At 41.1% G+C, this 27,328-nt stretch overlaps 1 protein-coding gene across 15 annotated transcripts in view; it reads left to right on the forward strand.

Annotated features, from left to right (window-relative positions):
• Rbfox1 (RNA binding fox-1 homolog 1) overlaps positions 1 to 27,328 on the forward strand; it is a 2,110,633-nt gene that overhangs the window by 1,494,476 nt on the left and 588,829 nt on the right. For all 15 annotated transcript variants that reach the window (XM_085832308.1, XM_029470804.2, XM_085832312.1 and 12 more), the window contains exon 6: positions 8,522 to 8,563. In XM_085832308.1, coding sequence (XP_085688434.1) covers positions 8,522 to 8,563 — 42 coding nt within the window. The remainder of the gene's footprint in view (positions 1 to 8,521; positions 8,564 to 27,328) is intronic.

The raw sequence follows: 27,328 nt of genomic DNA on the forward strand, positions 1-27,328 counted from the left end.
TATGTTTAAGGCAATCTCACTCTGTACCCCAGGCTGCCTTCAGCCTTGAGTTCTTCCTTCCTCTGCCTCTGACATACTAGGAGTTCAGGTATGTGCCACTATACTGGATTTCTGTAGACCTAACAATTTCTTTTCTACTGCCTAAAGCAATAGCATCCAGAAAATGCTCAGTATCTATGCCACAATGAACAGATAGTTTTACAGACTCTAAGCACCATCCTCGTGAAGAGGGACGCCTCAAGACTTGGACCACTGGTCCTCATCCTTACAGAGCTAGTCTGATTCATTGAGAGACAGAGAGACAGAGGGAGACAAAGAGAGAAGAGAAAGAGAGATGGGGGGTGGGGGCAGGCTGGCACTGAGACAGAAAGGACTGAAAGAAAAAGTTCAAAGCATATGAAAGGCAACTCTTACACACTGTTGGTGGGAAGTCAACCAGCTCAGTCATTGTGGAAATAAGCACGGAGATTCTTCATTCAGCTAATACTAGCCCTGCTCACCTTACAGAATGGTATGGTCCTGCTACAGCACTCCTGGGTGTTTACTATCCACTCAATGAACTTGTCCAGCCATGTTTATCTGTAGCACTATTCACTAAATATAAGTTCCAGGAAAAAACTTGCATCTCACAAACAGGGGACCTGAGGAGGAACATGTGGTCTATTCAAGATGTAATCATATATAGAATTGAATCATAATGAAGAGTCAAGCTATGTTTTTTTTTTGGGGGGGGGGGGGGAATAGATGCAAATCTAAGCCAGTCTCGGGAAAGAAAACATTATGTTTTCTTTCATTTGGGGGCATCCCAGATTACTTGTACCAATATATAAAACCCTGAAGCTGTATATGGCATTTAACAAGAAGCAAAAGCATCTAGGGGACAAAAGGGGCTACCAGTAGCAAAGGAACAGAAATAAAGAGAAGCAGGGAGCATGGATGGATTAACAGATGGCTTGTGGTCTGAGGATATTATATATTTGTATGAAAATATCCTTCTGAAACCATGCACCATGTACAGTGACTATACAAGAGAGAAGGAAATAAGACAGGATAGACACACAGACACACACACACAGACACACACACAGAGAATAGGGATGGTGAGAATAGCTGAGCTGGGCATAGCCTTGCTGCCTAGCTGAAGACAGACAGTGGAGGAAGATGAATCCAGGCTATTAACCAGCCCCATACACCCAGAAGAGTGAAAGGCCGCATGCGCTGCTTTATTGCTGCGGTTCTAACCTTTCATAAGCGCTTACTTGGCAGCCCTATTGAGAGTGGTATTTGATTCCGGAAGCATCTTAAAGGAGCAATGCCCGACCTTCCACTTTCCCTTTTTTTTTCATTTAGGCCATAAAATATATTGGCTTTGTGCATTACTGCCAAGGGAAGGGAAAAAATGCCATGAGTTAGTTTCCAAATGAAGTGACATTTAGTGAAGTGTACATTTAAGGTATTTTTCAGGGCTGGCTTTTTTCAGGCTACAGAATAAGGGTCTCTTCCATCACCCAAGGAATGAAATTACAGGGACTTTTGTTTCCGTTAAATATCCAGTCTTGTGGTGGAGAAATTGTGTGTGCAGATGAGTGTGGAGGCCTGATATGTACCTTTATGGTCATCTCTTAGGTGCTGGCCACCTTGTCTTTTGAGACAGGGGCCCTCATTGCTTTGGAGCTCATCAAGTATTCTAAGCTAGCTGGCAGTTAAGGATGAGGGATCCATCAGCCTCTGACTCCATAAAATCACTGGGATTTCAGAGCCATGCTACTATGCCCAGCTTTTAAATGTGGAAGCATAGTTTATGAGATTTGAACCCAGAGCTTCATGCATTTACTAGATGAGCTCTCTCCCTAGCTCCACTGAAAGAAGAAGAGCCTTACTGGGCCTTGCAATGCCTTTATGGGCCCTCTGAACCTGCTTGTACCTTGCTTGGGGAATTTGGGGAGGAGTGCTGTTGTAACAGAGACTCGGCTGGGATTTAGCCACCTTTTCAGGATTGGGTCTTGATCCTCAGGAAGACAGGAAAGAACACATCACCTATCTGTACTCAATGCTCCAAACACATAGAGGAGAAAAAACCAGCATGTGTTCATAGTCATCAATGATGCAAATAAGTTGACTCTTCCATGACTGATGGGTGTCCACCATCATGGGTAGTAGTTGAACATAAGAGATATACAATGCATAGAATTAGGCTGAAGACCTGAAATAGGATTTTATTGCCAGGATATGGATAGAACAAGCAAAGCCTTGAAGGATAATCAAAACAAACAAACAAACAAACAAACAAACAAACAGGCAAAATCAAATAAGCAAACAAAGAGCAAACTGTGATACCTCAAGAGAAAACCCTTCTCTCACCCCACAGACTTTTTCTTTAGCAGCCTCATTGAAAAGGCAAAGTTTTTTATATTACTTTTTTATTTACGTGACTATTGTTGAATTCTGCCTTTAGTAAGTTACATAGCAAAAATATTATGGTATAGATTCACCTTGCATGGCATAGGCCAGCTTCATCTTGGCAGACCTTTGTTATTTTTTTAGACAGAACATAAAGTTTCTAGTCCTGGTATATAGCATTGTATTTTATTAGTAAAGATGAAAGCTAGCTTTAGCACTGAAGAGTAAGAAATAAAACACACTTCTGCTTTTAGAGTTCTGATATGAAGGTGCCACCTGTCATAGAGAATAAGTTGAGAACTGTACAACAGCATGAAGAAAAACACATTAGCAGCTTTCCCTATATCCTATATTACCTGTTTAATTGTATGTTCCTCATTTAGAATTGTGGTCTATTTATTGGAAGTTAATTTTTTGTATTACGTATGAGGTTTGGGGTCAGAATACACACACACACACACACACACACACACACACACACACATTCAATTATTCTAACATGCTATGTTTGGTGTATATTACTTTTCTTCCTTTATTGGCACTGGTGCCTGGAATAGCACCGTTTGTTTCTCAGGGTATCACTGTAAGGGTTATGATAGCTGCATATCTCCCAGTCTACAGATGATCAGTTCTTCACCACTTCACATGAATGTTGGAACCCTAACCCCCACTTCAGTTTTCTTGATTACTATGATTATCCACCCTGTTTATATACAACAACCATCAGCTATGTTTGCTTAATTTCATCTCACTAGCCATGGGGGAATACAGGCCCATTTCCTTCTCTTTCCACACTGTCTTCTCTTTGTGTTTAGCTGACAGGATAGAAAAGGTACATAAAAAGCTCCCAGAAACGTCATTTCTTAAATTGACATCCATTAAGCATATTTCAACAATCTCAAAAGCAGCAGACTTGGGATTTATTTATTTATTTATTTATTTATTTATTTATTTTCTTTCTCTTTATGTGCTTGTTCTGCTCTGGGAGAATATATGGTGCCTGGGTGTAGTATCTGCAGAAACCAGAAGATGGTGTTCGATTGCAGAGCGAGCTGTTGTTGCAGGCAGTTGTGAGGCACCTGACATGGGTTGGGGAACATTACGTAATCGCCAACCACCTCTCCAGCCCCTAGACTGTATTTATACTTATTTTTATGAGAAACTTCAGTCTTTCTATCTGTCTTCCTCCATTTTGTTTCCTGTCCCCTGTAGATTATCTCTGCTCTTTGGAAGGCTTACTTCCTGTAGCAAAGGTTTGAGAGTAGGTCTGTTAGCAATGAAAACTTTTAGTTGCTTTCATATTTTACCTTTGTTTGTTTACATTGCTAAAGATGGAATGGAGGGCCTCACACTGCCAGGCAAGAATTCTACCACTGAGCCACAACCCAGGACTTTCCTTGAATTTAAGCTGTGGATAAGAAGTTATTTCAGCAATCAAAAGTGGGGCTTTCCTAGAGTTTCTTTGTTTTTGTCTTTATTTTTAGATTTTTAAAATGTTCATTTTAATATTTGTATGTGCACGGTGTGTGTGTGTGTGTGCGTGTGCGTGTGCGTGTGCGTGTGCGTGTGCGTGTGTGTGTGTGTGTGTGTGTGTTTACATGAAGCTGGATGCCCACTGCAGCCAGAAGAGAACAATGGATTTGGTGGAGCTTGAGTTATAAGCAGTTCTGAATGAGCAAAGGTGGGACCGGAGAGCCATGTCCACCAGAAGGGCAGCAAGCTGTGTGAGCCATTCCAACCCTTGTTTCTATGGCTATCATTGCTTAAGTGAAAACATTGTATTTATTTGTACTCTTACTTCCTTGTACAATTAAATCATTTGCCTATGTATGTTTCAAAGGTTTTTTTATAAGCTCCCAGAAATTCCTTTTGTGTGTGAGTGAGTATTTGACTGTGGTGTATGTGAGTCTAAGAGTGTGTTAGTGTGTGTATGTGTGTGTATGTACGTGTGTGAGTGTGTGTGTATGTGTCTGAGTGTGCAGCTGTGTACATATGTCTATGAGTGTATACGTATGTATGTGGGTGTGTGAGTGTGCATGTGGGTGTGAGTGTGTGATGAGTGTTTATGTGTGTGTATGAGTATGTCTATATGTGCATGTATGAGTGTGTGTGAGTGTGTGTGTGAAACTCATTAAAATAAAATTTAAAGCTGTAACACATAAGCTAAAGCTCTATAAGGGAAAAAAGAAAACAAAATATTGTGAGACAAAACCTTCCCAAAATGCCATTGATTTCATTTTGTGTTGGCCATCTAATGCTTGGCATGGGGCCTTCTCTTAGGTGTGGTTTGTATACCCAGTAAGACTCCGTGGAGAAAACTAATCTTTTCTTGCCAGTGGTTATCAATGAATATAGGTTATGGTTAGGGGTGGGGGCATATCTGTTCTCTCTCAGCACTGGGACCACATCTGGCTTAGACCTGTACAAGCAGCGAGCATGCTGCCACAGGCTCTGTGAGTTCCTATGTAGATTCTCACCAGTGAGCCCTTACCTCTGCCCAATTTTGGGCAGCAATTTTGTCATGATTTTTTGGGGTGGGGATGGGCTTCTTTTAATTTAACTCCTTGGAAAGTAGCAATCTTCTTGAACTCATGGGTTTATATCTTTTCCCACGTATGATTTGGCTGTTGAATCATTCATTTTTCTGCTCTAAGCAGACAGAGTATATTCATTACTTTTCTGTTGCTGTCATAAAATATCCAGACAAAAACAAGTTAAAGAAGAAAGGATTTAGTTTGACTTACATTTCCAGAAGGAATGGAGTCCTTCATGGCAGGAAGACATGGAAGGCACAGCATGACCCAACGAATCCCATTTCAAGCACAGACCAGAAACAGAAAGACCAGGAAAGAGGGACCCGGCTTAAAGCTCTCCCCAAGTTATGTACTTCTTCCAGCAACACTTCACACTCAAAGGCTCTGTAACTTTCCCAAACAGCACCACTCTCTGGGGACTAAGTATTTGAACATCTGATGACGTTTCATGGAATGATAAGAAAAGCAAGGAGGAGGGAGTGTATGGTACCTCTTAGGAGGACAGCATTTCAAGTCATGAAGGTTTCCCCATGACTCGTGCTGGACTGAGTCTGGGATTACCCAGAAGGAGACAGTAGTGTGAGGGGATGGTGGGGGGAGGAGCTGGGGGGGGGACCAGAAAGATAAAAGGAAGGTTCTCTACTTTCTGAGGTTAAAATTCCTCAAGATAAACTCTGGGAACTTCTCCTGGGACTTGGCGTCTGTAGGTGAGCACTTATGGCTGAGTTCTCCTGGGACTTGGCTGTCCATGATTACTGCTGTCAATCATTACTGAGTTCTGGGCTCTCTTGGCTCAGCTGCTAAGAGATGGTGTGAGGCTGGAGAGTGAGTGTTTTAGGCTCAGTCCTTGGTTCCAATTCTACTTACACCTTCCTCTCCTATTCTCTGTTTGCTGTTCAGTGAGAACCCCCATCTGGATAGCAGTCACCGCCACTCCTTACCCTCCTACACCATGTATCTTTTCTGACTGTGGATTTTCCTCTCTTTCTTCTTAAGGATTACAGAGATATAATCTAAAGTGCCCACTTCAAGTACATTTGAATGTACGATTTTCTATTTATTTATGTAGCTAAACTCCTTTACTTTTTGATAATTTGGAAAATCTCTTCCCAATACTTTCTTCCTTACATATCCTCTTTAATGGCCAATTGAACTGTATTTTTACAGAAAATAGGATCCATAACATTTGTACATTTTGTAGCCTTTTTCTCATAAACTAAAGTGGGTTTTCGGTACAGTTCCCACATCAGTTTTTAGAACTGTGGTTTATTGTTGATTTTTCTATTGCCACATATTATAGTTTTCATAAATTTATCTTTCATAAATGGTATTGTGGTTCATTACTACCTATGTATAAGTTAGTCTCCCTCCTTTCTTTCCATCTATTTGTCTCTCTTTCTTATGGTACGAATAGTTGGACCCAGGGTCTAAGCATGAGAAGCAAGCACTTCACATCAGTTGGGTGGTAACTTGCCTAATACTAAATGCACACAACCTAGGTTTGATTTCCCAACACCACAGACACTGAGCCTGGTGTTGCACAGCTGTGCTCTCAGCCCTCAGGAGGTAGGTGCAAGAGGATCAACAGCTCAGAATCATCCTTGGCCACAGAGCTGGTTCAAGGACAGCCTGGGATATGTGAGACTCAACAACAACAACAAAGCAAACACAATCAAAAGAGATCTTCTCAGAGGCAATTCTAGGTGAAATGACCTACAACAGTATTCTAGTCTATCTCTAGCTATAGACTTGAATCTCTGGTCTATCCTAAGCAAACATCCTTATTTTTGCTTTAGAAAAAGTAAAATGAAACTTTCACTACAAAACACATAAAATATACATCAAGAGTTGGTTGCCAAAGCTTCTCATCCTTCAGTGAAGTTTCAAGAAACTCCCAGAACCCTGTCAAGGGCTGAGAATTACAAGATTTTACAGTGCTTTAAAGGAAAATAGCAAGAGACAATAGAACCTGTCAATAACGCAGAACTTAGTTCCATTTTTGCCATTTACATTGAATGCTCATCCATCAATCTTTGTCTGTGTTATAGGACCATCCAAACCTGGTTTTCTAAGATGCATCCCTCTCTATCTTTGACCTCTGTGTAACCAGCTAAATCCAAATACCTCACTGGCTATCCCCTGCTAATGCATCCTGCTCTGCCTGTTTGGGTAACAAATCATATGGTCACTCTAATAAAGCCTCTCTGGATGATAAGAAAAGCACATTGGTAAGGCACAAATCACCGGGCAGTGTTTGAAAGGGGGACTACTAAGACTTCATTCTTGCGGTGGTGATGGATACCAAATTGTGAGCAGACTTTTTTCTGTTATAAGCCTTGGCCTCAGATTCTCCCCCATGTGGTCTGTCTAACAACCATCCCCAGTCTTTCTTACTTCCATCTGGCTAGGATGGACCATCAAACCCCATCTGTTATTCCAGTATCTCAGAGGCTGAAGTAGAAGGATCACGAGTGGGAGCCTTGTTTGGGTGATGTAATATGCTCAAGGCAAGACAACTTAGTGATATTCATCTCAAAATAATGAGAGAAGAGAAGGCTAGAGTATAATTTAGAGGTGAAGCACTGCTTACCATACATGAAACTCCAAGGTGAGACGTCAGCACCACACACAAACAAAATTAGTAATTAAGAAAGAACTCATTAAATGCAAGCTGATTTCCAAGACATGAAAATGATATTGTCATCACTTGACATTAGGGAAAACATTGCTTTGGCTATTGTCTTCTCATATACAACCTAAGACAGCCTTAAGGAAGTCTGTTCTCCTATCAAACAGGACTGGAGGAATCTGTGGACAAAGAAGGCAACCCTCTTTCTTTCCTTGCACCTCCGAACTATTCCCTTAAGAATACTGCTCCCCTTTGCTGGCTACTTATGTATTGTGCAATGCAGAATGATAGTGAACAACCTACCGTCTGAACCTAGTGAAAAATTATCAGTATTAATGCCTGGTCTCTTTTTGAGTCCATTCATCAATACTATCAATTTTCTTCTGTTTTCCTCTTATCTTTTCCCACATATGAGTATATGTGATATGTTTATATGTGCTTGTGTGAAAACACCTGTGTGTGTCGATGCACATATGTGCTTACATGATTGCATATGTCTGGGCATCCCTGTGTGTGGAGAAGCACATGTGTGCTTGTATGTTTGCATATATGTGATCATTCCTATATGTGAAGATGCACGTGTGTGTGTGTGTGTGTGTGTGTGTGTGTGTGTGTGTGTGTGTAGGCCAGATCAGAAATGTTCCTCAATCTTCTACCTTGTTTTAATTTTTTATACTTTATAGTCTATTGTATGTGCACATACATATATGTATATGTGGACAAGCCATGGCATACCTTAGGTCACTTGTCAAAGTTGGTCTTCTCCTCTCGCCATGTGGGTTCCAGCTTCTGACTTGAAGGCAAGTGCCTTTATCCACTGAGCCATCTCACCTCAATATGTGCAGCCAGTATTTATGTAGGTTCCAGGGGTCCTGTTCAGCTGCTCCCCAAGTCCCTGACTGTATGCTGCTGCTCAATAGAACCTTCTGACAATCTCTCCCTTTTCTCTTTTCTGCAGGTTTTGAGGCAACAGATGAATTGTGAAAGAGAGCAGCTGAGGGTAGGTGTGACCTGCTTGTAACAGGCTTTCTGCTTCCTATTTCTGTCTAATAAGCAAAGTTTCTCTTGTCTCTTTCAAGACCTGGAGTCTAAATAACAGGCTTCATCTCAAGATGGGTAGAGTTGGCGATATTTATCCCAGCTAATTTCATATTGATCTATCTGGTAAATACAGTAGATCTTCTTTTGAAGTGCCATTATAGTATATATGGATTTTTTGATTTAGATTTGGCGATAAATACTTCTCCTGTGGAATTTGCTTGACATCACTAGACTCGTTTTATGTACAACATGTGGTCTAAGTAATCACGAAGGTCAAGAGTATACCTTGCTGCTCTCTTGATGTGAGATCCTTGCTGTTTGTTGAGCGGCTAAAATGCACTTTTACAATGGACTAGAGTTAGTAAGCAACACTTATATCAAGGGATTTGTTTTTAAGGAGAATTTGAATTATCCATAGATTTTGGATCTTGTTATCATTTGTATACATGGGTGACAAAGCCAGAGTGCTAAACGTGATAAGTTATTCCCTTACTTACAAGCAAGTTCCCAGATGTAAGTGTGTCAGACGGATGAAAGTTTTTCTTGAAAATGAGTTGTTTTTTTTCTGGAGACTCCGTTCCCCCATCACCATGTCTTGGTGTGACATCCTTATTGTCATTAGCTTGTGTGGAGTTTTATAAAATGTCTGGATTCCCTACCTCTGTGTGCCCTTATTTGGGGAGAGAATTTAAGGTTATAACTGACCACTCTTGATGTCACTGCTGGGGACCTACCATTTTCACTAAACTATGTGACTTAACTGTGTGTTTTCAGATTGCTATGAAAATTAAGAGTCTGTGGCTTTTCAAAACATAGCAGTACTTGAGGAGGAGGCCTGGGGACCATGATGCCCCAAAGTGTTTGAGAAGAATAATACAGTAAATGAATATAATGCCTTTGTGCACTGGTAGTTGTATTTAAGGACATTTGCTAAGCTGTAATCTCCAGGTGGCCAGGACTCCTGGTGTTCTTTCTATTTTCCAGTTGCCTTTGTTATCTGGTTTGTTCAATCCTAGAGCAAACAAACAATGAATCCACCTGTGTGAAACTGAGCTGGTGGCCTGAGCTTTCTTTTCTTGTTATGCTTATGTGATTTATAAAATGTCCCACCCAGGTCTCTATTAATGTTTCATCTCAGTCCACATTTACTCTAGCATTAATGCCATTTCCGCATGTGACAGCCACCAAGACATTTGTTGGTTGAGGGTGTAGTTCTCCTGCACGTGTGAAGTATTCCATGGTAGAAACTAAAGGTGATAGCACATAGCTATGATTCTAGAACTCTAGAGGTAGAGGTGAAAAGAGCAAAAACTAAGGATATCCTTGGCTACAAATGACTACAAGCAAGTTTGAGGCTACCTTGGACCCCCTGAGACACTGTTTCCATTTTTATTTAAAAGATATTTGCTTTAAGTTTTAAGGAACTCTCCCATTGCTTTCTCTCTGCAACCTGAATGACTGGTTTGTACTAGTAAATAACGTATTGAGATTTCTGCTTTTTCTCTCCTGTATGGTTGAGCAGGATAGCCAGAAGTAGATCAGGGCTAGATAGAGCGCAATGGTTGCTTATGTCTCCAGGAGGCTTTGATATAGTCCTCAGAATTCACACAGCCCTGAGTTCTCTTTTGCAAATGATGTTGCTTTGGAAAATAGAGGGTGCAAAGGACAAGGAAAGACTTATCTGCAATTTGAGGGGTTCTTAATTTGATGAAGACATTGTCCATAGGTGCAGTTTAGAAGCAAGGATGGCATCTTCATTACCCCTTCAGTGGATCATTTGGTTGGGATTCATGTGGGTTTCAGGAGTGACCTGGGTCTCAAGTCCACCTACACCACCACAGACAGTGGCTTTACTTGAGGTTATTGTTTGAACTCTGGATTTATAATTTTAAACTAATTTGTGTTTTAAATCCACATATACCACTTTGCCATTGATAAGATGAACTTGACACAGGTCAGTTTTGACACCAGTGAGAATGTATCAATGTTTTCTTTTTCCATTTGACTCAGGGAACATCCTCCCTGTTAAAACTGTGAGGTGTCTCATTGTTTTATGTACTGGGTCCTAGTGTGAGTGTGTATGTGTTCATGTAAAAGCCAGCAAATGGCCATGGCTGCCCTCCCTCCAGTATCATGTGTCTTGCTTTCTTACCACCAGTTTGATGCTTATCAAGTAGGCTAGGCTGGCTGGCCAGCAACTCCTGGGGGTCTTGTCTTTGCCTCCTAAGCATCAGGATTACAAATCTGACACAACATACTGTTTTTTGAATCTGGATTTGAGGGATCAAACTAGGGTCATCACGCTTGCAAAGCCTAATAATTGGACCTCCTTTTTTAAAGTCAGTATCTCAGCTTGTATCTCAAGCTGGCCCCAAATTTATTTTGGACACCAGGCTAGCCTTGAACATTTGCTAGTCTCATTGCCTCTGCCTCAGCACTGCTAGAACTTACAGGTCTGGGTCACCATACCCTGATCTCAATTTTGACAAATCAATCTTATGGGTGGACATTTTTCTCTATCTGGTCCAACGGCACTCATTGCCCCTCTAACTCTTTATTATGGCTGGAGAAATTCGATACATTTCTGCTGTATCCCATCTCTTCCTTACTTTCCTGCTCTTCTGCTCCTCTTCCTCCCACCTCTCCCCCTCTTCCTGTTCTTTTCTCTTTCTCCTCCCCACTTTTCACTACTTCTCTTTCCTCTCCTCCTCCCCTTCCTCTTCTATCTCCTCTTCTTCCCCCTTTCTTCTCCTCGCTCTCCCTCTCTTTCTTTCTGTCTCTCTTCCTCATCTTCTCCCTCCTTCCTCACTCTCCTTCCTTTTTTGTCATTATACAGAATCAATCCACTCTCCACTTTTTTTTTAATAAACATTGTACTTCCTAGGCCTCTGGGTCAGTTTCACTCTAACCCTCTCAGATACAAGAAACCCTAGTAACCTCAGCCTTTATTTCGAGGGGCTGCAAATTATCATCGAAAAGGAGATACCGGTTACTGAATACACTAAAACTTACCTTCTCCACTGGATCCTGGGAAGTCCATAAGATCCTGAGAAGTATGTGCCACACTGAATTTGTAACATAGTATTTCTCAGCCTGTGGGATACAATTTTCAGAGAACTGAACACCAAGTCTTTCAGAAAGGGTGAATCATTTAGAGAAAAAGTTATTCCTTTTCCAAGTCTCTCTCAATCCTTTTTATGTCGATGAGGAAGTCCTAGTTTAAACTAAAAGAGATTTAACAAGGCTGTAACACTTTCTAAGCTTTCTTTATAACAGAGTGGGGCATGTGCCTCAGGCTTAAAGCCTGCAGCAGCCTGAGCATCTATGCAGACTTCAAAAGCGTTGTTTGCAAAATGGAGCAGTCAAGAATTAGGGGCCTAGAGCTAGACCCAGTGCTCTAATTATAAACCTTGAATGGTTTGTGAATTTATGACACTGTGCATGGTTTTTGAATATGCTGTACTTGCAGCTCCTTGTATGACCCATTGGAGACAATAATTGTTCATATTTTATAAGCTTTATCTATGTATGTGTGTGTATGAATACATGCACAGGTTTGCTTATGTCTAGATTTCTTCTCTCTTGTATATGACTGAGTACTTGACAGAAAGGAACCTAAGGTAGGATTTATTTTGGCTGATGAGACACATCCCTGGTAACAGGCAAAGCATTATAGCAGAGTTTGCTGTGTGACCTGCTATTACATTCAGGTGTATCAGAAAGCAGAGAGTTCTCCAGCTGGGAGTGGAGCTGGCCTAGAGCTCTCAAGCCCTAGCTCCCAGCAACACATATCCTGGAACCAGGCTCAACCTATTAAAGGTTCTGCTTCTTCTGAGACCAGCACCAGCAGCTGAGGACCACGTGCTGGAGCCAATGGAGCCATTCAACAGCCTGTGTGTGTGCAACGTCTTAATGCAGTAAGGTGTTTAAGCAAGTACTTGAATAGGAAACATTTTTAATCATTGTTAAATTTCAGTATCTCTGGTTTTTTTCCATAGACTTTATTTGCAGTTAGTGATATTGGGTTTCTGTTTGCAGTGGCAATGCCAGGTTTCCTTGGCAAATGCAGCCATTGAGGTTAAGAATGAGTTGCTTTCAAGATAAACATGAGCTGCACATTGTTACCTATGGCCCAGAGTTATGACAAAACCGGTGGTGGTTGAATGCAAATGGCTGAAGTTTGAGAAACAGGGAAATCAGAGTGCCAGCCTTGTGAAAGATGTCGTACAACCTACCTACATTATCAATATTTAATTTGCCAGTTAGAAGCCAGTCTCTCATTTCTGCAAGATACAAGAGTGATGTGGCTTGCAGAAATGCAAATTGCTAATGATCTTCTTGGCTTAAATCCATTGCCTTCATCCAGGCATCAGAGAATGAATCTTGCAGCCTGCCTGGAATTGAGCTATCAGGAGGGGAGGCTTTCACCTCACCCTCTCCCTCTTTCACCATCCACACATGCCTCCCTTATTCTTAGGGGAGCAGAGCAGGAACTATAAAACCCCATGACTCCTTCCAAATCTATATTTTCTTGACTGTAGTTTCTAAGTAGCTCATTGTCGGAAAGCCTGCCTCCATCCAGTTATTTATTCAGGAAATATTTTTGAGTGTGAACCAGATGCCAGTCACTGTCTGCACAGCAGAGATGTAATGCTGTAATAAAACCGACACATTTCTCAAAGTCTGATACCCTGCAGGCTAGCGAGAAAAGACACACATTTGTCAAAAATTCCCTCCAACATACCTATGAAACTGGCAAGTATCATATAAGTCCATGCTACACAGAGAGGGACAGGTAGGGGAATCTTATGGTACTGACCTCCACTTATCAAACTTGGTAGATTAATGTGTAGTATAGTGGCCAGTACCTTTAGAAGACATGTTAGTGGGGCACAATGTCCCAGGCTGTGACTGCTGTGTATGAGTTTACCTTTCTCCTCACCCGCTGTGGTGTCTGCTTGCCAACAGTCAGTTGTATGTGTTCCCAGGGCTGCCTCTGCCAGCTGCGCTTGTTATTGTAATTACATTATTTAGTGCAATATTATGTAAACTGATGAAAAATGAGCACAGTAAGAAAAAGAGCTGTTTCTATGAAAACGGAGTTAAATGCTTTGGAAACACTCTATGAAAGCAAGCCTCAAAGATTAGTTCAATTAACTATGGGCCAGAGGACTGGAGAGTACGGGGCGGGCAAGGGAGGAAGGGAGGGGGCAGAAGTCTGAAGATAGTCTGCAGCCAGAATGTCTCTGAGATGTGTTTATGTTCTGATTCTACACGGAGCAAAAACAGAATAGATGAGAGGCCTGTGGATATAAGTCCATGGTAAAGCACTGGACTTTCAAGTGTGAGGTTCTGAGCTGGATCTCAGGTGTCAGGATGGAACACTGTAGTTTGGATGCTCAAAGGAGGACCCCGTAAGCATAGTGGCCAGACAATCTAGCTCAACTGATGAAATGCAAGCTCATGGGGTATCCTGTCTTAAAGGAAATAGAGAGCATTACTAAGTATGACACCTTTGGGCCATCACATGAATGCATGAATGTATTCATAATATATGTATATGTATATATATATATATATATATGCATATATATGTGACTATGGTAGTCTAGTGCAGGCTACAGGGTCACTGTGGCAACTATACAGCAATGCCACTGAATAGGAAGGCAATTCCAAAGAGAATTTTTGAGGCTGTGTTTCAATAAAATTTTATTTATAAGAAAAAAACCACGAGTCACTGTTGGATGCTCTGTGGAGATAGAATTGATATTGAGGTTTGTAGATAAAGGCTATTGAAGGTTTTCCACCTACAGAGAAACCCTACAAAGAAAAGGCCTTAAATTTCTGTGTAAGATCCACAAATTGAATGCAAATTACTAAGTTTATATTTTAAAAAAAGGTTGAAGATATTTCTGTATTGCTTAATAAATAATACCTTCCTTTAAAGAACTTTTAGGGAGCCATTTTCTCCCATTTCCATACAGCAAGCTAGGACAAGGACTTGAAACACAGAACTGAGCTTGCTTTAATATTGAAGCCCCAATAAACTCAATACTTCATCAGTCTCCAAGAGAAGAAGAAATTGATCCCACATGACTTTAGATCTTCCATTCAGCACTTTGTGAGACTTCACAAGGAGGGTGACATCTGTCACCTATGTGTACTTCCGCCTGAAATCATCAAAGTGTTAAATGACAGTAATTATTACATTCATCACATATAGGTACATTTCATTTCTCTCATATCTCTCTTTGTATAGCATGTATATGTGAACATGGACACACATGTGGATCATGTGGAGTTCAGAGGGCAACTTTAGGGAGTAGAATACTTATTTCTACCATGGCTTCTAAGGATCCATCATGAGGTATCAGGCTGAAATTGCTTGAGCTTTTAGACACTGAGACATTTTGCCCTTGTAGATGTTCTTTACAACTTTTTGATTGCTTTATTCTTTAGATTTTCCTGTCTTCTGGAATTGTTTTCTGCCTCGCCCCTGCCCCACCAATTTTTGACATTAACATCCAAAGTCTGACAGAAGCCAGACTTTAGTGGCTAGCTCAGATGCCAGCAGAAATGAGGGGCAGTTGTGGATTTGCAGCAAGGACATAGAGAGCACAGATCTGAGATTTGTACTGTCATTATCCCTACCTCTATACAGATATGATATGCTTCTACATGTGCATGTATGTGCATGAATGTGTACATGTATGCATACATATGTACATACGTATGCACACACACACACACACACACACACCTGGCAAAGATCTGCTTGCTTCAGTATTACCCAACTAATTATCCCATCTTTGTGGGTTTCTCCAAGCAGAAGGGGTTTGTCCATATATAATGAGCTCTCTTCTTCCAGAAACATCTTACATTCCATGTAGCTGCAGCGGGTCATCTTTAAAGACAGCAACACCCCCCCGACACACACACACACACACACACACACACTGCAACTAGGTATCCATAAACATGTGCAAATGTCTAAAATAAAAAGGCTGCCTTCACAGAACCTTGCATTCTGTACCCCTCTTTCTACATCTTATCTTTTGCCTGGCTTTGGCTGGAACATTAACTGAATAGTACAAAAGATTGGATGGAGAAACCTAGGAATGAGTGACAGATTTTAATTTTCTCGTCTTCATTGTGAACCACAAATAAACGACCACCCTGGAGCTACCTTCTCTCATCTTCGGTGGTCAATTCTGTGACTGACACGTGCTCGTTGGTCTAGTCTTCTTTTCATCAGTTTCTGCTTCTTTGAGCCTTTGTGGTCATTTTCACACTAATATCCTAGGAATAGTCCAAAGTAACCTCAGCCCTGTTACCCCTCACACTCATCTCGGCCCCTCCTTCCAGGCGTCATAGACCTTCCAAGAGCAAACCTGTCATGTTTCTTTTATTGTTAAATCCACATCCAAAAGCTCCAAACAAAATGGCTAACAATGTTGACATTTCACTTTGTCGTGGATCTCTTCATTTCATTGCCTGATGCTTCGTGAGAACTTGTCTTCCTTGCTGTCCCTCAGAGTTCTGAATGCCATTCTCCTTGGGAGGAAAAAGATCCTTGCCAGGACAGGAGATGGAAGGGCAGTGGACTATCCCTACTTTGAGGAAAGAAAATGAGACACTGGGTTTCAGTGGAATTGGTGCCAGTAGACGTAGGAATATTAGCTTAGCCAACAGGGACTCACCTTTCTTAGTCAAGGCATGCACCCCATTTTGCAATAGTGCACTTGGTTAAGCTTGGGGCCTCTACCTGCATAGGTGCTTCACAAACACTCTACTCCAAAACAGAAAGGAGTTGCTTCCTTTCTACTTGGTGTCTTCCTTTTATGATAAGTTTCCATTTAATTATGTCCTAGAGCCTATCTGGGAAAGAGAGGTAAGGGATAAATCCTGTCTGAACCAGTTTGGGGTACATGTACAGTAAGGCAAGTGGTGTCATCTAGTGAACTTTTAGGAGTTATATACCTATTTACCGTTTTATGCCTATGTCTAATTGGACATGCATATGTTTAAGATCAGATGTGTACATACAGTGGGGAAAGGCTTGTATAATCCAAGTCTGCCCATCAAAACCAAGAATTACTCTATGCTATGCCTCTTAGCAACCACACCTCCTTCTCCTGGACCCCATAAAGAGAAACCCTAAGTAGTAAGTAAACACGAGTCCTCAGTGAAGGGGCCCAGTACCCAACGTCCAGTGCCCAGTGTCGTATATGTGATCTGTTCTAGTGTCCAACTCCTGAATGTTTTTCTTTACTCTTTTGCCATTTTGGGTATGGCATCTTTGTGTCTTCAGTTCTTGAAGACCATCCCCAGCACCCCCCCCCAAAAAAAACTGGAAATAGAGTGACCATTTCTAGTAATCTAATGAATGACACAGAAAATCAACATAGTTTTTCCTGATTGTTTAGGAGAACCCCACTGTGGCCCTCAGACAATCTGGGAAAGCAAAGCCCCTTGCATTTCTTTATGGCCTGGGGTCACTCTTATTTACATTAGGCTGTTTTTGTACATGAATAAGATGTGCATCAAGCACTGCGGCCAGCCTAATAGTTTCTTCCTTGATTGCTGTGATAAGAAGCAACTTAGAGGAGAAATAGTTTATCTTATCTTATAGACTCAGGGGAGTCAAGGCCTTAAAACAGCTTGTCATATCAAAATCAGAAACAAACCAATAAATCTATATTTGTACTCTCATACAGTCCAGGACCCAAACTCAGGAACAGAGCCCCACAAGTAGACTGAGTCTTCCCATGGACACAATCAAAACCATACCCACAACAACCACCCACAGGCCAACCTACTCTAGACTATCCTTCACTAAGACTTGTTTCCCATGTGATTTTAGATTATGTTAAGTTTGATCATTAACACTTTTCTACCTGAGATGAACAGCACCATATTGTCCATTTAGGGTCACTTTAACTCCCCATTATGCACAGCTTTTGAAGGAAGATAAATTATGGGCCCATCTCTAGCTGATGGATGGTGATATAGTCAAGGCAGACCAATCAGATTCTTGCTCCTCAGCAGTTGGATATTGGGTATAGTGATACAAAATAGGAAAGAGGCAGTAGTATTGAAAAGCAGGAGTAGCTTCATTTCTGTGGCAATCCCTTGTAAAAGTAAAGGAAGAGGGAATTCCCAGGGCTGCAGCCTAGATCCTCTCTGATTCCTCTCTTTATGTATTTAAACCTGATTATCCATCCATCCATCCCTTGAGCTACTGCACATCTTTGAGTGATCTCTTTTTCTGCTGAAGTTAGTAAGAACCCATTCCTTTTTTCCTGTGATCAAAGAATCCCTACTGATACACTGGGGAGACATGCAAAGTTGGAGAATTGCAGAGCTGAGAGTTTGGGGGAAGGTTGCTAAAAGCTGACTCTTCATCACATCCTGCAATGCTTCTGTGATACCTCTGGGCATTGCCAGTGCCTTCTGGTGTTGGCAGCAGGGAGGATAGAGCTATGGTTGATGCTATGCACAAGATAGGGAGATTTGTCTATCCTGATACACTTCCCTGGCAACAAGCTATCATCTCACAGCCTATACAGTGACTTGTCAACACTTATCCAACTCTCCAGTGGGGTGTTCATGAGTCCTGAAGGATGGAGACTAAAGACTAATTTCAGGGTCCTTGAAGTACTGTTGTTCTCTTGTGCAAGTCCAAAAATGTGTCTGGCTATTGTGGCAACCCATGTCTTCAAAAATAATAGTTGGACTATATGAGATTGTCACATGGAACTCTGAGAAATTAGTCCTTCTTAGATGACCACCTTAGCACCTTAGATGTTGGTAAAAAGCACTATTTTCTGAGCTGGACCCTGACTTTGGGGACTCACTAGAAATGGACCAAGAATACATTGATTCCTAAGCTGCTTCTGAGGTGCCATATTGAGCATGAGAATGGAGAATATTGATTTTAAAACTCACCAGGTGAAGTATTTTGATGTTTTTAGCATCACTCTGTAGATATTGGATTTTCATGCTGCTATGGGCAGAGCTGTGTCTCCCTGGGTTAGTTACACTTATGTCATTGTGACCTAAACACTTGACACACATAACTTTAAAAAGCAAGGGTTTGTTTTCATTTTTTAAAGAAGAATTTTTGCCCTTCATGGAGCGGGAGGCATGACACAACTTAGTCATGCTGCATGTGTATACACTAGAGATTCCTTATATGAGAATCGGCCACTGAAAAGAAGGTGTGTTCATAGCCAGGCCTAGCTGTAACCTTCAAATAATCACTCCTAATGACCTACCTTTCGCAGCCAAGTTCCACCCCCTATAGCTTCCCACAGTCTTTAAAATAGCACAACTGACTGTACACTGCATATCTGAAACATGAGCTTGTCAGAGCATTCTAGTCTTAACCGTGGTACTTCCTGAAAGTCATATGGTAATGGCCAAACTTCCAGTATTCCAGAATACTATGGTTTTTGGAGACAAGAGTCTGTAGAGGTGACTAAAGTGCGCACATATGGATGTGACCTAGTGCAGTGTGACTGGTATGGGCAAAGATGATTAGGGCATAGGTAAACACAAACACATACACACACAAACACACACACTGAACACACACATGCACAGAGACAGAGACAGAGGCAGAGAGGGAAAGACAGAGAGACAGACTGACTGACAGAGACAGAGAAATGGGAGTGATGACCATGATGTGAGCATAGCACAGAGAGAGAGAGGTCCTTGGAAACCAGTCCTTATATCTCCATTCATTCTTTCTATTTTCAGAATATGAAGAAATAGTTTCTTCTGTTCATATCCCAGTGGTGTTTCTTTATGGCTGTCCTAGAAAACCCATATTTGGTCTTGTGAAGGTGTTAAACTGAAAACAAAAACATATAAAACCAAATAACAAATCTCAATGCTTTATAGTTTGTTATTCTATGTTTTGCTATACCACATACCATATTGCTTTTTTGCCAAGAATTTAAAAACATCTATGGGTAATAGGTCACGTCTCTGTCCCTTTGTCTCAACTGCTTTTAAAAATATATGCACTCTTGAAGGCAAAAGTTATTAGTTGGCTCCTAGCATTTAACCCCAGCTTCCAACAAGTTATGTGGAGAGTGGATGAAGGGAGCTTTATGTGAGTGATAGGCTTGTGGACACTCCTCAGGAAGGTCTACTCTACATGGAGATTCATTTATAGTCATTCCTAAATGAGAAAGTATGTGGTGTTTGGAAGTCAATATCCTAGTGTTTATTATTGGAACATTGGTTTCCAACTTGAGAATTCTACACCTATACAACTGTCTTATATAAGAAGTAGATTTTACCCTGAGGTCCACTCAGGAGTAATCTGAGGTGACCAGATCATGTTTTTATCACTTGCCCATGGTGCCTTGAGGTTGACATTTGGCCTGATGAGATCCAGGGGCATCTGCCCACCAGTGTCATCACTTCAATACAGGTATCTGCTTTCTATGCATCACCCTGATTGAGACATGCACCTGTTCCCTGCACCTACTTCTGGGGCAGAGTTTGCTGAGATCAAAATCGGGCCCGTCTTGTCTTTGTTCATCAACAAACAAGGGATTACATGACAAATCAATTGGAAAATACTTGCCTTATAAGCAATAGGGCCCATGTTTTATTTTCCAGGAACCAGTTTTTAAAAGGCTATGTGTGGGAATGCTTGTGTGTAAGCCCAACAATGTTGAAATAGGGACAGGCAGGTCTTTGGAACTCACCTGGGACTCATTGGCAAGTCGGTCTAGCCTCCTTGGCAAGCTCTAGACTAGTTAGAGATCTGTTGCCAAAAAGGAAAAAGAAAAAGAAAAGAAAGAATCAGAAAAAAGAAAAAAGAAGAAAGAACTAACAAGCAAGAATGCCCATAGAAATAGAGATGAGGGCTGGTGAGATGGCTCAGTGGGTAAGAGCACCCGACTGCTCTTCCGAAGGTCCAGAGTTCTAATCCCAGCAACCACATGGTGGCTCACAACCATCCGTAACGAGATCTGGCGCCCTCTTCTGGAGTGTCTGAAGACAGCTACAGTGTACTTACATGTAATAAATAAATAAATCTTAAAAAAAAAAAAAAAAAGAAAAGAAAAGAAATAGAGATGATAGCGTATATTGGCCTCTGACCCCTACAGGCATGTGATCACACATGCCCACACAACAGCACACACACATACAAATAAATACATAAATTCACAAAATATTAATAGATAAATTAGTACTCATCACTTGTGTTTTATGATGATTTGACATATACATACACCGTGAAATGATTTACTCAAGCTAATTGGCATACACATTACCTCATGTGACTACTATGACATTTTAAAAAAATCTATTCTCTTTTAGGACAGCAAAATTTGATTTTCAGGTAGTCAGTAATTTATGTTACTGAAATTTTGTGTCCTTCAGTTGCTCTGAAAGTACCATCCTCCTCTCTACTGTGAATTCTTCAGACTCCACGCAGAGGCAAGTCCTGGACAGGCAGCTTCACGGCAGCATGGAGGAAGAGAAGCAGATGGGTGCATAGAGGTCACAAAATGTTTGTCTTCCTGACCTCTGTGTTTTCTCTCATTGTAGGCTGAGTGGTCAATAGTGAATGAATAATAAGCAAATACTAACAAATATCCTTAAACCATTAAAATAGGTCAGTTCACTTGTAGGAGGAAGGAGCAAGGACATTCCTACACTATTCTTGAGTTCTTGAAACACTTGGTGTGAGAACACTAAAACCTGTGGTCATCGGGGCCATGGACCAGAGTAAACATTTTACACATTAATCAGAAGATTCTCTTTATTCTGAACTCACAGAGAAATAAAGTGAGTGATGTATTATTATAAGAACCCTGCCGCGTTGTAGTGCTTCATTTGAGGCCAAATCTGCTTGCTGATTTCACAACTTGTTTTCCAGTTATGGGACATGACTGAGAATCCCCCAGAGTACCTGAGTAGGCCAGGAGGATTGGAGACAGTCAGGGTTGCTGCTAAATGAAGGACGGAGAAGGGTTAGGTGCTTGTATTTGGCACGTGAGGTTAGTCCTAAACTCAAGCCACATCTTTGCAGAAGCCAACTATCTTCAAGCTGGGACAGCTAGAAATATCTGGCCTGCTTAATTAGCTAGTTAAGGAGCTACAGAAGTGTACCGAAGAGGTTTTGTGCAGTTTCGGGTGCTTGGGTTAATTTCTCTGACAGTTGCCTTCTAAATCCTGTCTTATAAAGAGTAAGGTTTTTTTTTTGTTTATTTAAAATACAGAGTTTATTTTCCCTTAGAATGTTAGCTGAGGTCTTAGAGGTCTATATGTTCTATTTTAAGATTTATCTGCATCAAGACCATTCCACTGAATGGACATGTAGTTGAAATTGTTTTTCTTTGTATGATAGAATTTTATATAGAAAAGGGATTACCATATAGAGATTTGGCACAAGGACTATGGTAGGCGGGATCAGCGTCAGAACATGTGATCTAACTTCTAAGCCAGTGAGTCAGAGAAATATTCCAGGTATTTTGAATCCAAAGCATCTATTTGTCTGTCTGTCTGTCTGTCTTTCTAAATATCCATCAGAAGCACGCAGAAAATTGTATACAGAAAGTGAACGGTAAACCACTGCAAAGAATATGGAAATGTCTCTTTCCCCCTCCAGTAAATAATGAGACCATAGCCACAGGAAACATCTGTTATGAGTTAGCAAGCGAAGCTCTGTAGACCATGCTGGCCTAGAACCCTAGAACTGCCTCTGCCTACTGAGTGCTAAGATTAAAGTTATGGGCTACTATTTTTTGTTGTTGTTGTAGGTTTTTGGTTTGGTTTTTTTGAGACAGGGTTTCTCTATACAGCCCTGGCTGTCCTGGAACTCACCTTGTAGACCAGGCTGGCAGATGGGCTACTATTGAGAAGGGGTGGGCTCAGGCTCCTGAGAGACTCAGGCATGCACAAGGATGGATGTGGAGATTCCTTTGTTAACCTTTCGCTTTCCCAGCCTGTGGCAGACCCTGACAGGTGTCACTGCAGTCTTTCTCCAAAGCAGAAGGTCAGCTTGAAAATGGAAAGTGGTGCTGGACCTGTTGTCATATAATCCCAGCTATTTGAACCATTGAGGCAGGAGGATCATAAGTTCAAAGATAGCCTGTGCAACTTGGAAAATTGTGTCTCAAAATAGAAAGTAAAATGTGTTGAGGATATAACCAGGGCACTGTTCTGTGGGGTTCTGTAATCACAACACACCCTTGGATGGTATAGGTCCCACTCAGATACAAGGAAACCAGCTATGTTGAACGTATTTATATTTACCCTGGCATCGTTTCTCATTTACAGGCTTCTTTAAAAGCATGGAAGCTCTCTTGGATAGAAAACCTGAGGACAGGATTTTTTAAACATTGCTTGCCTAGGATACAACCCATGCAAGCATAGATGAACACATACTTGAAAGTCTTCTGCTGATAACAACATGGAGATTTAATATTTTTTTTTTTTGCCAATCCTTATACTGTTATTTTCAGTGGCATTGCAACCTTAGTCATGATTTCATGTATGTTTTAACAACTTTACACCAAAGGCATGGTTTTTTATAGATGTATGAATTAAATATCCTGCTCTTTTCAAGTTAGCTGAGTTAACATTTAAGTGGTTCTGATTAACCTGGCTGTGTTCATTTTCTTCTAAACATGCGACTGCAGAACCATCTCCTTTTGCATGAACTGATGTGGGAGTACAGCCCTAGGAAATATAATTTTCTAAATAGCTAAGAGCACTGTTCCCAGTGTGTTCACTTGAAACTGAATATGTAAGATTCAGCCTCCCTGCCTTGCTTAGCACTCAGGTGCTACAGAGTAGAACCAAACTATCACACTCTGCATTGATGGAAAAAAAAAAAAACAGAGCTGATGAAGTGAGGAGGACTGTGAGGGGTATAGGGCAGGGGGACAATGGCTATGAAGGAATGTACAGGGCTTACTTTAGAATTTGGAAAGTGTTGCGTATGGACAGTTTTGTCCAGCACAGCATGTTGTCATGCTGCCCTCTGGCTACATCCAGCAATAAGAGAAATGATTTCTAATAGACAGTGTAAGTCTTTGTGAGCACATCTTCCTGAAAACATGAGGAACAAGGGTCCCATCGGTTAAGATGGACATTCTGGGCACATCACAAGCCTGTTGTGTATGTTGCTTTTCTGCCTTGAGAAGTAATGAGATTTTAGAACTGTACAGTCATTGGGTTACATTGGATCATTGGGTAGAAATGTTTTGATGAGTATATACTATAAGTATGTATCCAAGGTTCATTTCTGTTGCTGTATATTCACATGCAAAACCTACTCAGGGAAGAAAAGGGGTTTTGTTGTTGTTGTTGTTGTTGTTTTGTTTTGTTTTGTTTTTTTGGTTTTTTGCTTACTGTTTCATGTTGTGGTCTACTGCTAAGGGGAAGTTAAGGCAAGAACTCAAACACACAGTCATATAATAGCCACAGTCAAAAGCATAGCGAAACAAATAGATCCTTTGCTGGTAGCTTACCTGTTTTCAGCTAGATTCCTTTCCTTTTATATGGTTCAAGTGTCTACCTAAGGGATGCTTCTGACCACAGTGGAATGGATCAATTAATGATGAAGACATTGCCCCATAAATATGTCCACAGGCCAATCTGATCCAAACAATTGAGGTTTGATTCTCAGATGGTTCTTGCTTTTGCCAACCTGGCAATTGCAACTGACCATTACAGTATGGTTGAGACCATGGACCATATCTTGGTTCCAAGATTTTTGTAATCTCAAATATTGTAATACAGAAGGCAGTTAGTACATAAATTAGATGTGAATGAGTTCTTATAAGAATTTAAAGAAAGATATAATTATTCTTCCTAGAATCAGCGAATTGGGGTTGTTTAATTCTCCCTAGTTTGATATTTTACCTGAGTTTTCAATCCTTATGTCTAAAAGGCAGTAGATTATATATAACTGAAAAATGTTAATTATCCTATAGCAGACCCTCACTCCCCTGTCCCTTGCACACAGAAACATTAATCTGGACTTCTTCCCTGGTCATCTTTCTCTCCTTCTCTGTACTATCATGCAAATAAAGTGATTAAAACTAGGCAGGAAGGCATATTCCACCTGTACAGTGCCTCTTCACCTCTTTGTGTCCTGTAGAACCACCCCTAGGACGTCACTCCTTTCCATGTCTGCCCTCAGGCACACAGTTGAGATCAACGTGACTGCTCAGCTTCACTCCTACAGCTTCAAGACCATGTTGTCCCCTTTATAGTCTTATTTTTCGTTAGTGAAAACATATATCTGGTATTGCCTGGCAAGGTTCCTGTTACAACTGGAATAATTGTTAGTAATAGCACTTCTTCTCCTTTTTTTTTCCATTTTCTATTGGATATTTTCTTTATTTACATTTCAAATATTATCCCCTTTCCTGGTTCCCCCCACCTCCCAGAAGCCTCCCATCCCATCCTCCTTCCCCCTGCTTATAAGGGTATTCACTCACCCACCCTCTCCCACCTCCCCACCCTCGATTCCCCTACACTGGGGCATCTGTCAAGCCTTCATAGTAACACCACGTCTTTTCCTCTCGGTCAAGTCTTACTCTGGAGAATAAATCATGATTACCCAACTTCTGTTCTCTCCTTTGCACCAAAAAAAACCTTTCAAAAACTTAATTAATGCAACTCTCAGTCATCATGTGTCAGCATGTGTATCACCTTTGTCACACTTACCCACACTCAGCTTGCCCGGTTCTCTGGATCGTGGTCTCTGCCTTCTACATTCCCTTTTCTGCTAGGCTTCATTCCATTAGGGTTGCAACATGCTTAGCTTTTTCGTTGTTTGGCTCCTTGGTGTCTCTGCCTTATTATGTACTAAATGCATATTGGTGAGTATGACTTTTAATTGTTAACACAGTATATTAGTCACTTTTCTGTTGCTGTGATAAAATACAACGCCTAAAGGCAATTTAAGAAAGAGAAAGGTTATTTTGGCTTAAGAGTGCAGAGGGAGAAGAACCCATCGCTGTAGGGCACCAAAGTAACAGCAAACAACAGGCATCACAGCAGGAACAGGGAGCTGGGAGTCACATCTTTAATTCTAAACAAGAGATAAATACTTAACTGGAACTGGGGCTGGGGCTGGGGCTTTAAACTCTCAAAGCTCCAGGCTGGAGAGGTGTCTCCAAAGTTAACAGCTCCTCTTTCAGAGGACCCAGGTTCTAGTCTTAGCACCCTTATGACAGCTTACACCTGCATGTAACTCCAGTCCCAGGGCATCAGATGCCCTTTTCTTGTCTCTGTGGACACTGTACACATGTAGGGGATATACATACAATACATGCAAAGCACAAAGCACATATGAAGTCAAGGCTCAAACAGGTTTCAGAGCTCATTTCTAGTGATTTACTTTCTCCCACAAGTACACTCCAGAACTTCTTCAAGCAATGGCACCACTGGGACCAAGTCTCGAAGTGCTAGAGCTCATGAATGGTTTCTCTTGGAAACCACCACATTCCATTCTCTGGTATAAAAGGGACAAAGGAAGACTCAATCAACCTTGTTCCATTAGCTGCAACTCAATGGGTACAATTTATGTACAGGGCAGGCTGGAAAAAATGGAACATGTGCTATATATAAAACTCAATATCATAATTGTCTGACCCCTCAGAAGCAATGACAATCCCTGACTGTCACAAAGGCTTAGGGGATGTAATACTGTGGCCACATCCCAACCAGACCTTCTCTAAGACAGGAGAAAATAAGGCTAAGGCTGACAGAACCAAAGACATGGAAAAGTTCTTTAAGCTCTTGCAGAATTAAACTCAACCACTATTTGAAGGAAGCCAATGCAATTCAAGCCGTAAACAGTCTGCACAATCTAGCAAATACACTGTGGGTGTAATACTTGGCATCACATTCCTGGATTTCATGCACCTGTGTGGTCATTTGTTTTCTCATTGGCAGCATCTAGTTTTGTATTGTAAGGAAAGGACCAGTCAGTTTCAGTAGATAACCATATGACCTATAATGCCAAAAAAAATTAGGCCCTTGTTGTTTAAATAAACTTATTAGGAAAACAGTTCTATGGGTTAACTTCGAATTAAAATATGCAAATGTTGGACATGGCACAGCCAAGGCAGACATCAACTTATAGCAACTGATTTTAACTCCAATAGACTGACACAAACTCAAACCAGTCAAAAGCCCAACCTAGATAGAGGAGGGGCCCCCAAGGTACACCCATGTCAGAGAAGCTATTATTGGCAGTTGATGTCTGGGAAGAGCTGCTGGTAGGGCGCTCATCCTCATTGTGTGACTATACATTCATGTGCATATGGACAGTACTTCTTTCACTCAGGAGGTATTAATAACAATTTTAAAAAGAGAATGTGATACTAGGGGAAGCTGTGGTGGGTGGAAATGGGGAGAAGTGGTAGTAGATGGATGCCTAAATATAAATTCTACAAATGTACAAAACTCTCAAAGAATAGAAAATGTTATTTCAAAAAAATACCTCCACTCCAACTCCGATAAAAGAATTAACATGTACAGGGGATTCAGAGTAATTGTTTTAAATACTGAAGGCCAAGCAAGGAAGGGTCAACATGAGCTCACAACGGAGAAACTTAGGAAACGGACTATGACCTACAACTGGAGCTACACCAAGATGCTGCAACTGAAATTACTCATGATGAGCAGAAGGTAGAACATTGAATGAGGAAATCCATAAGTGTGAAGACAAAACAGA

This window comes from Mus caroli, unplaced genomic scaffold (genome assembly GCF_978045245.1).
Source record: "Mus caroli unplaced genomic scaffold, Mus_caroli_1 scaffold_17, whole genome shotgun sequence".
Taxonomy (NCBI): domain Eukaryota; kingdom Metazoa; phylum Chordata; class Mammalia; order Rodentia; family Muridae; genus Mus; species Mus caroli.